At 42.7% G+C, this 11,335-nt stretch overlaps 1 protein-coding gene across 1 annotated transcript; it reads left to right on the top strand.

The window, feature by feature from the left end:
* The first annotated feature begins 1,757 nt into the window (after window positions 1-1,757).
* On the top strand, window positions 1,758-11,301 carry cckb (cholecystokinin b). The gene is made up of 6 exons (XM_049750363.2): window positions 1,758-1,913; window positions 2,961-3,125; window positions 8,771-9,071; window positions 9,343-9,451; window positions 9,516-9,650; window positions 10,953-11,301. The coding sequence occupies exons 4-6, from the start codon at window positions 9,343-9,345 to the stop codon at window positions 11,093-11,095; spliced, it is 387 nt and encodes a 128-aa protein (XP_049606320.1). The 5' UTR covers window positions 1,758-1,913; window positions 2,961-3,125; window positions 8,771-9,071; the 3' UTR covers window positions 11,096-11,301.
* The last annotated feature ends 34 nt before the right edge of the window (window positions 11,302-11,335 follow it).

Genomic DNA, 11,335 nt, shown 5'->3' with positions numbered 1-11,335 from the left:
TCAAGGGGCCATTTTAATAACAGGGTTGTAAAAGTCACCAGCACCTTGATTTAAAACTTTGTGGAACTTCCATTTGCTTGAATTACAGACATCAATCTTTTTGGATATGTCTCCATTCGCAATTGGATCATGTTTGCCGATTCTTCCTTGCAGAGTTGCTCAAATTCAGTCCAGTTGTCCAGGGGTTGATTTATTCTAATAGGGCTGCTGTTTGAATTACTTGTAACTTGGGAAGGGGGGGAACCTGTTCAAATTTGCTGCACTTGGTGAAAACACCCCAAGAAGACCCCAAGTAAATTGATGCTGCCATGAGCAGCCTCCTACTGGTAGCAAAATGAAGTTCAGTGTCTTTCTCAAGGACACTTGGACGTGATCACTGAGCTTGAGGATTGAACCTATTTTCACATAACATAAAAATATGCCACCCAGAGCTACCGCCTGCATCGCCCGTGCCAAAAACCGCTACTGGGTCTCAGAGGAGCTAATTAGCAAGAGCAGACTGACTGCAAAAGGTGCGTAGGGAAGCGAGATTGTATACACGTAATTGTTTTTCTCAGGCCACAATGGGAAGTTCTGATCTCATAGGCGAATGCCGCCATGTAAAGATGCTTTCCTTTCCCCCAAATTTCCCGGCCGACATGTTTTAATTTTTATTTATTTGTTTTTGTCTTGGCTCTCAGTTGAGGGGACGTGACCCGTCCCCGTTTCCGGCGAAGAGTCATTCCTCAGAGGGGAGGAGAGTGCATGAGTAAATGGAAGGAGGAAATGGAGACAAACATTGATTGCTTCAGTCTTGAATTTCAAACTCTTCAAAGACTTTTCAAGTACATATTGACTCCAATTTGGAATCGTCTTTACTTTCCATGTCACCATCCGTGACATCGACACTGTGTGAATGGTTTCCATTCCACACTTCTTATTTAGTGGTTTTGATTGGTTGCTACATCACCGACCACATTAGATAGTCCTGCGCATATTATGTTGTGCAATATTGTGCAGTTCTCAAGTGTCCCTAATATTGTGTCTTGCAGAATTGCTGAGTCATGCTTTTGTTCTTGGAAACAGGGACTCATAGTTTGGACCATGTAGCGGAAGTGGGTTGTGGGTGGGTGGGGGTCGCATGTCGTGATGCTATCACATTATCCATCTGCAGATGAGTATGGTCCCCACATAGCTCTTTCTTCCAGGGGCCGTCATGGCAACCGCACCGTGAAGGAGGGGGGGGAGGGCTCCGCCAATGACATCACTCGTATCTTCACGGCGGCCCTTTAACCTCCAGCATCGTTTCGGCCCGAGCGGCAGCTCCACCTCGTCACGACGCATCTGTCTGGACGCATGTACACGTAGCGTAGTTCAACTCGCCAACCTGAGTAGCTCGCCAGGGGATTGATCAAAAGCGACAGATGCATGACGGGAGGGATGGGAAGCATGAAGGTGCTCGTTGACCTCTGCTATCCCCGTCCGCCCTAAGCGTCCACCCGGCAGTACTTGATCCCCTAAACGCATCTTTTGTCTGTTCATGCGTGGCCTGGACACAAACAGGAAGTACGGGATGCTAAAATGGAAAGTTCAATGGTGAAATCCAAGAACTCACAAACGGCTTTACATTTTCTCCTCATGCTTTGTGGCTATTTATTCAAGTGTTGTCAAATGTCACTCACCGTAAAAAATTGATGAGTGGATTTACATTTGTTTTCTACAATAGCTTCACTCCACAAACTTATTTAATTTCCACATATTGTGTTTTCTCCCCCAGGATTCCTCCAGTCAATTTCGTCCACCATCTCCACAGCGTAACAGGCACTCTACTATCGATATGATAATTTCCTCCTGTACGTTCATCTCAAATGGAAACGGCCTGAGGGACTCGGACTTCTAACATATTCCCCAAATTGCTGCAGTGTGGGAAAAAGGTCAGTGCGTAAACAAGCAAACACCCCCCCCCCCCCCCCCCCCCCTCATATCCTCGAAATGTGTCCTCCTTGTGTTCCTGGTTTTGCTGCCCACTCATGGATAGAATTTAATGTTTGAGCGAACATGTTGACGACAGCAGAGTGAGCGTTCTACTCCTTTTCTTATTGCCTAAGTGTCACTCTGTGGGACCCCAAAGACACATTGAGTCGTCCCTGCAGCTAGAGTGAGTCACATCCATGAGTTGAAATTATCGAAACACATACACAATGTTCCCCGTCAAAGTCTGTGTGCTCAACATTTCGAACGTGGTCTAATAATGAGATAAAGTCCACTTTTCCCGTCGGGATAATGATTCCATCAATATCAATTAAACACAGCAAACAAGCACCGTCGGCTTTAAAGATCATGCATCGATTAAGTGACAAGCGGCTGCTTAGTCATTTTAAATTAAACTCGTGTTAGTTACTCAACTGGGCAATATTAGAATAATAAAAAATAACCTCATTTTGTTTTATGTTGTAATACTTTCAAATATGTTCAAAGCATGTGGGAGAAGTAAAACGATCGAAAAAACGTTTCGATATATGCTCTCTATATTACGTCCCCCACGGATTGTATCTGCATGCATAGTGACAACGCCAAAAGAAATGTTGAAAGCATTCACGACCGCCTCCGAGACGGCCCTCTCCGAGGAGTCGCACGGAGCCATCAAATATTGAGACAGCCAACTTAAAAATGCACACAGTGGTCTGATGTCGTCTGATCCATCTGGTGATTGATGGTCTTTAAAAAGGCTAGACGGGTTGGCGCTTAAAGCCTGTTCGTTGTCGAATTTCAACTCATTTGAACGACTTTAATGTCTCCCTCGGCTACTCGGGCATCCCAGACAGCAGTTTGCCATCACTCGGTGAATCCACCCCGCATGTTTTCCCTATTCAATATGTCGGCGTTCTGAAAACACCATCAGGACCTTACGGTGTGCAGACGCAATCACATCTGCTGTCTCCCTCATCTCCCTTCATTTCTTTTCCCCTTTTTATTCCCAGCGTCTTCATCTGGGCCTCTGTTGAAGGACTCAAATGCGTAATGAAGACCAGGGAGACGTTCCAAGACGGGCATAAATTGAAAGTGAGTGGCATCGAGACCCCAACGTGGTGATGAATATTCGACTGGAGGACTTTTTGGAGATACGCTTGATGTCGGGTTCAGATGTGAGTAAAGCACTCGACGACAACACATTTTCCAAAACGAGTTCCCATAATGCAACTGTGGCGGAATGATTACTCACGGCTTCAAATGGGCGGTGACCACAGGCACAAACTAATCCAATAATCATCACCTCTTCGCATATTGAATGTGTGAAGCTGCGTTTTAAAAACAAAAATCAATTTTTACTCAGGTTTGACCGATACATTAAACAAAAAGAGCACACCATATATATAACCCCAATAAAGTGACGGCATCACAACTTTCAAAATTGGCTTTTAAATAAAGACCGTCGGCGGCAAACGTGATAAACACATTCTCCCTATTTTTTAACTGCATTAAGCATACATATTATTTAGAACCCAAGCAGAAGCAATAAAAAGTAGAGTGTAAAATAAAAGTGCACAGTGGCAACTATAAAAATAATTTATTATTATTCCCCCTTATGGTGAAAGACACCATTAATAGTCTTGAACCAACCTTTTAATAATGCTCATTTTTATATAAAACACTAAAAAGACAAAACAACACAAACATTTTCCACTAAATCAGAATAAATCTACAAATTTTGGTGCGATAAAGTTTCGGGTTTAGTCTGACAAACGATTTATTCCCGACTATTATTCTGCGTCAAAATGGCTGCTGAGTGAGAAATCTCATTAAAACAACAAAGCTAGCTATGGTCTTACATTGTTCTCTGTATATTAAAAATACATCAAAGTTTCTAGTCAGCAGCAAAGTAATAAATAATATAGTGTATAATAAATCAAGTTCACACATTCTTTCTGTTCAAAAAAGTAAAAATCTGCACATTCTAGACGTTTAAAAAGTAGTCGTGATAAATAATCATCTTTGCCACATGTGTTCCTAATTAAGTGTCCATTTGCTGTATCCATGCATTCTTGTCTTTTTATTTTTAATTTTTTTATCATCCTCTTGACGTCATCTCCTGTATTTTGATTCCCACTTACCGAGCCGGAGTACCAAAAGCATGAGTCTACAAGAAAAATAATCCAAATAGCGGACAGACTGCGTCATTCTTTTGAGCTCTGTCTTAAAAGATGCACGCAGCTGATGTCACCACGGATAAAACTAATCAGACTTGTGCATTCCGCATTTCGGATGCTTTTTTGGAACTGGAGGGAGAGACGCACCAGACGTTCTTAAAGACTTTTAATATGGGAACAGGTGCTCGGGAGACTCACACTCTGCAGGCCCCATCTGCTTAGCTAGACACAAATAAAACATTTTCATCAAAATTCAGATCCACACACACAGAAGCGGAAAGAGCCTACCGAATCTGTGTAGCGTAGCTAAATTTTGTGTCACTTTTAATCCATCCGTTGCACAGTTGCACCACATCAGGAAAGATAATTAGTCCAATCAATCTGGAGCCACCTCCATTTTCACATCTTGAGTTCATTCTTCTCTTTCTACCCTTCTGTCTATCCATCCCACCACTTCACAAAATTACTGACAGTCAACGAAGCTGTCCTCATTTATGTTGAGCACTGTATTTATCTGCGCTGCCGTGCATCCATCAAAGAGGACGGTTGGGATTTGGCGACCTGTCATTCAGCTTGTCACACCCTAAAAAGGACCTTTCCCTCTAAAAACTTTTTCAATTGGAATCGTTACGTTCAAATGTCATTAAACGTCCTGCTGTGGCCGAACATCCAACAAGTGTCGGTGAAAACAAGTCCAGAGATGAGCAGATGACTGACGCTAATTCATGCATGCCACGTAGGTGTGAGACACTTTTAAAAGAGATTTATGCAAATGAGGCTTAAGAGAGCAGCAGTGATGTTATAACATCGCAGTTGGCTCGACACATGTGTTATGGGGTACACTCTGGACCATTTGGGCAAATTGATGAACAACACTCACATTAACACCAACGGACAATTAGGATCATAAAAAAAATGCCTGCGTGTTTTTTCTATTGAATCACCAGCCATCGATTCAATAGGATTTATTCATTGGCGAAGAGGCAATGTCAACTTTTGCAGATCGAAATGACCCACTAAAGTCATCCCTGGGAGAAGAGCCCAGACAGGTCCACATCCCAGCATCATTTATAATTCAGCGTTGAGACCACATACAGTGGAGTGAAACAATCACCACTGGAGCATGTGTGTGTATGTGCATACTAAAACCACACACACAGGTGATGACGCAGACGAGAAGCAGTTCAATGACTTTCACCTCTCGTGGTAAGACCCAGGACACTGGCGTTGTGCGTCCACAAGGCCATCTTCAAGCCACCCTTCCATTTCAAAAAGGCTTTTAATTGGGAGGCTCAGCCATCTAATGAAGCCTCATCAGCCTAATTGGATGTAAAAGATATTCACGCGTACACACTTAGATGATCTGCTGACTCCACTCACACTCATAGAGGCAAAATACAGGAGTAATTTAAGCAACACTTATTGGAATACAAACGGTGCAGCAACACATGTAGACCGACAATTTACTCTTTAACCTCAACTGTTACTCCAGCTTATTGAGCAATTGTGACCTCCACTGCACAATGAATCCATGAAATCCACCATATTTGTAGATCAAATTATTTGTATTCCAGTATGTCAGATGATGATGCAGGTGTACCTAAAGAATCGAATTTATGTCTCGACAGAGGACACCCAAGCGAGTTTGGCCCAGGTCGCTAATTGGCCTGTTTGCTGGGTCGCCGCGTGCAGCCGGAACTCGGTTGTACGTCTTAGCTAACTAGCTGTCAAACAAACATTGATTACGCGGTGCCTATAGCGCCATTTATTACCTGGAACAATGGCAGCACCCGCCGAGCTACGGGGAAACTTCAGTCTGCTTGCAATCGGAAAGATCTCCAGAGACGTGCACTCCTAGCAACTGTAATTAAACCAATTCCTTTTTTTACATGAGTCAAATAATATATGATCAACAAGCTTTCTTTGTCCCTACACTGCACTGCTCCCACGTGCGCTGTAATTCCTTTATATGTATTTAATCCTGTAAAACGATTATGCGGCTGCACAACAAAGTCAAAATTATACTGGGGGGGATTATGAAAGCGGGGGAAGATTGTAAAAAACCTTATGCAGCATTCATATGTGGGGAAGTTGCTAAAAACAAAACGAGCACATGTAGGATATCTGTTCAAAGTGCAATCAGACGCCGGGTGGACCCTTGCCGAGCGCTTGACCCAATGGAAGCTGCTGAGGCGGCGACTTAATTAAAGCTAGTCGATAGTATTGAACCTCGGCAGGAGTTCGGAATTGTAGGACAGTGAAAGTTTTGGATTCAATTACTAAATGATTGCTCGGAGGAGCGTTGAGACATCGCGACGAAATACACTATTCACTCTGAAACATTAGAAAATAAGTGTAATTGCGCCTCCACTACAGTAGAAGGCAGTGCCGATCTCATTTATTTTACATTATTCACACAAAGGAGGTAGTAACTATTAATTTTCATAAAAACCCCAAATTTGGCTTTATCATAAGTGCGCCCTCCAGTGGACAAAATTAGCAACAACAGTTAATTTTATTGAATTGACCTTTGACCGGAGAGGCTTTTTCGTGGCCCACGAACCGTACGTTTGCTCACCCAGACCACGAGAAACAAACGACATTCCAAAAATAATAAATTAAATCCATGATGATATGTGTGACTATCCGACGTCAACTTTAAAATCTTAACTATGGGAAAGATCACGTGCAAATGACTATGACGCCATTCTAATAGCATTTTCCACTTCATCTTCACTTTACCGTCTTGAGGCAGACGAAGCGAAAAGGCCGTCTTAATCCACGGGATTTCAATTTCTTTAAGGACACTGTGTCATCCTGTTTTATTATTCTCTGACATGCAGCAGTTTTGTCACACGCATGAAGATGACTTGATAAGTTTGCTTCGTGCTTGTGTGTGCGTGCGGCCCACGTCGTCCTTTCTCCGGGCACTCGAGAGCGTATTCATCTGCCTCGAGAGCTCACAGCGACATCACTATCGTCGCGCCTCTCCATCATTTTGGCATTCATCGTCATAACGTGTGTGTGTGCTTGAATTTTAAGTGCAAATGTATACTTATGTGGGAAGACGAGGGCTTCTTTGAATTTCCCACTGGTCAAATAAGAAGCTAAAGTGCCCGATGGTTTTAAAGTGAATTCAGAGATTTGTTTCAAAATACGTCTTTGAAGATGATTATTAAAAAATGACCTATAGTTTCAGCAACAGGTCATTTTTTTTTTCCCGAAGCATCCTAATTATATTAATAATTATCAAATACCGACACACGAAATCAAATGTTTCATTCGGGGGGACGAGCGTGCCGTGTGGAACCACGACGAGACAAACACGGTGTGCCTTCGGCTCCTTTAGCGATATTCTTCTTATAGCTCGCTAACAGATGGGTGTGCTGTTTGCAATGTTCGAAGTGACATGTTCACGCTGAGCTCCACACACACACACGCTCGCACACACACACACCTTCCAATAGACTCCAACCTTATGCTCAAACGGTCCTATGAGATGCCAGCACTGTGACAAATACTTCAATAGATGTTTGCATTATTTAGTATGTTTACACACACGGCCGACGAAAGGCGTTGCAAATCGCCTTAGCCGGGGTCTCGCTGGACATTTCCCTTTATGAGTGCGCTGTGTGAGAGGTTTCTCTCACAAGCCAATTAGAGACTTTTAATGAGCATTTAACCTCAAACCAGTCCTGCTGTGTGCTGCGAGTATTTTGCTAACTAGAGAGAGAGAGGGTGCAAAACAGTTGCTTGATGACATATGAAAAAATACACACAAATGATTACTGGTATGTTTTATTTTTATGGAAATTTAAAAAAAATGTTTCTCACGGTGTAAAAATAGGATGGGTTTGCATCATCTTTCTCAAAAATAAAGCAAAGTCATCAATGTTCACAGTATGGACGTTAAGGGAAATAAAAGATGAATGGAAGTTCTAAGGCACTTCCTGCGCAATTGTCGGCTGCTGATGATGAAAAGACTTGAAAATTCCCATCGGGCGACCTTAATGTCAACTTGCGCCGTGGATGTGAGGCTACTCACGACCTCATGAGTTAATATTCTCACAGGCGTGACTCATACAGCTCACCGACCTTAACTGGAATCCTTTTGTTTTAATTTCAAAGTCGACTTAAAGATCCTATGGGATATGGCAAGCACATCACACAAGATAGCACAATTAGCACAAGAACAAAGAGATTATTATTTTTTTTTTCAAAGGCTTATCAAAAAAAAAAATTCGTGAAGGCCTCGAAAAGCAAATGTGAGCGACGCCCCGTCTCCGTTGCCTTATCGGCAGGAGAAAGAATCCCGACAACGGCTTTGTTTGCTTCGTTCATAAAAACATTAAGTGGCTACAGTTGATCAATAGCCATCGACCGGCCGGCCTAAACATTTGCTGCGGGGCGGTTGATCGATGGGCCTGGTTAATCCCGCTTGGCCGGACAGAGACAGAGTAGGGGGAGAGACGTCGGCAACGTGGTCGGAACGTCTGCGGGAACGAGAGTACAAATACTTTGTTGTTGTACTTAAGTACAATTGTCAGCTATTTTATACCTGTACACTAATTATTTTTTCTTATTTGTTTTTTTTACATGACATTCGTCATTCCCTTATCACATCCACAAACACACTCTGATAGTCCTAGTCAACAAAGAAGCTCTCATCGTGTTGCATTTATGATGTGCAAACATTATTAAAGCCCAATGTACGCTTGGATTATTGGAACTGAAGAACAATTACATCCGTATTAGTCTTTGTGCAAACACACACACACCTGCAATGGGGAATACGCGGTACAGATTGTGACCACACACACAAACACACACACACACGAGCAGAGCAGTGAGAGAGTATAAAAGCGCCATCCTTCCCACTCAGCGGAGAAGTGCTCCCCTAACGCTGAGACTCTCCCTTCAACAAAGAAAACCTCCTTTCTCAAGGTAAGAAAAATTATTTTATATTTTTTAAATTATTGTCATTTTTTTTAACCTCAACTTCCTCTATTGGAATATACAGATTGTTTAACATGGATGAGTGAAGGAAAGCAATAATAGTCATAGCAGATTGGATTATATAAGGCTTTAATTAGATTGCATAATGTTTTTAATTTGATTTATGCGTTCATTTAATTTAGTGCCGCATTGATTGTTGAAATGAAAAGACCACTCAACATATTTCTCATCAAGATAGTTGTGTCTCCCGAACTTCCAGATGCCTGCAGGGTTGAGTGTGTGTGTGGTTCTGGCGGTCCTGTGCGCGAGCTCTTTGGGGCTCCCATCCCATCTCGGGGACGAGGACCAACGTTCCCCCACGAAAGAAGGTACGCCAGCCGCTTCCTTGTATATCTCCACCACCGTCATGTAACATCTAACGTGTGTGCGCAGCCCACCTGGAAGCCGACGCCCACTTTTTGGGGGAGCCCCATCTCCGACACAGCCGCTCCATCCCCCAACTCAAAGGGTCACAAGAGGATGGCAATCTCGGCGAGCTGCTGGCCAGACTCATCTCCTCCAGGAAAGGTACGTGTCCTCCTTTTGCAATTATTAAATTTTTTTTTAAAAAAATGGCAACATGTGGCATCAAGAATACACTCATCATTAGAGACAAGTGCTTTTCACTTGATGACCCCCTCGCCTCCGCACCCCCCCCCCACCCCCCCCTTTTCCTCCCCTCCCACACTACACAGTCAGTCTCACTTATAACTGGCACCAGTGCAAAGATGCTTTGTAAAACGAATTAGTGGCTCTGGAAAGCTTTGGTGGTTCCAAAGTGCGTTTATTAGAGTCTTCCGGCCACTCCATGACACACTCCCACTTCATGGAATTTTTTTTTTTTTTTTTTTAGTTTAAAAATAGCATTTGATGCCTTCGTATGGCCGTTGGCATTTGGTTTTGATGTCGTTCAGATGTCTTGGCGAAGGGTAGGGAGGGGATTGATGGGCTTTGGCACTCTGTCAAGACGGCTAACAGATATTAGAAGAGACGATGCATGCACGGCAAATGATTGCTTCTTTTTTAGAAAAGGCTTGAAGTTCTAGTTTCTGATTTCTGACATAATAATGATAATAATATTGAGTTTGTCACAGATGAGAAATTTTGGTGCTTCATTTTTTATAACTGGGAATTCATTAAGAATTAAAAGAAGAATTTATTGAATTAAGAATTCACTACAGTGAAGGTTTGCATTTTTTAATAATTATTATTTTTATATTGTTTTTTTAATTACGAGTTGCTTGCTCTCACTCTTTTTCACTCTCCTGGGCTCTAAATGATCCCCATTTATTCCCATTGAAAGTCTCCATTTTGGAATACTTTCACGAATCTTAAATTCTCATAGAAATTCAGCAAAATGTTTTTACTCCTTTTGTATATTTTTTTTAACTGCACTATTGTGCTCAATTCTGAGAAGAAAATTTCTCTTCACTTTTTAGACAAAGAAGAGCATAACATGGCAAAGGTCGCATTGCAAGAGCATCTCTTGAGGCTGTGTGTGTACGCACAAAGTCGTGTTCCTTGCTGTTCGCTTTGCATGTTTTCGGTGTGGGAGGTGTCGTTGTCGAGCCTTCTGCAGCCAATCTCAGCACACCAGGGAACTTGAAAGGTTGTGCTTTGTGTGTACGTGTGCGTGTGTGTGTTGCGTAGGAGGATGTGGGTAGGGTGAATGCAGAACATCTCCGCTCGCCGGAATGCTGTTTGACTTCAGTCAGGATAAAAATAAATAAAAATCACCAGCAGGATAGAAACTTTTATTTGGCACACCTTAGCGAATTGAGCCAAGTCACGAATTTTGCAATCATTTTTTTATTGGTTTGTCCCTTCTAGCAAGTTCCGTGCGTCGGAACTCATCGGTCAACAGCAGAGGCGGCGGCCTGAGCGCCACCAACCACCGGATAGCGGACAGGGACTACACGGGCTGGATGGATTTCGGACGGCGCAGCGCAGAGGAGTACGAGTACTCCTCGTAGAGTACGAGTACTCTTCCATCGATTGTCCCTTCACACACAATACGAGTCGTTGTACATTTGTTTGTACTGTTAAATGCAATACACATATGCCAAACTTTTGCCTCTCTGTCACCCATTTGTTTGTTTATTGTATTAAAAAGGGGGAAAATATGCTGTCAGGGTACATTGAGATTTACTAGACTGAATAAACATAAACACAACGTAAACTACGAGTCTCTCACTTTTTTCCTCATTTTCAAC

The sequence above is a fragment of the Syngnathus scovelli genome, chromosome 19 (assembly GCF_024217435.2).
Source record: "Syngnathus scovelli strain Florida chromosome 19, RoL_Ssco_1.2, whole genome shotgun sequence".
NCBI lineage: Eukaryota > Metazoa > Chordata > Actinopteri > Syngnathiformes > Syngnathidae > Syngnathus > Syngnathus scovelli.
This window is presented reverse-complemented; position numbering and strand designations above follow the sequence as displayed.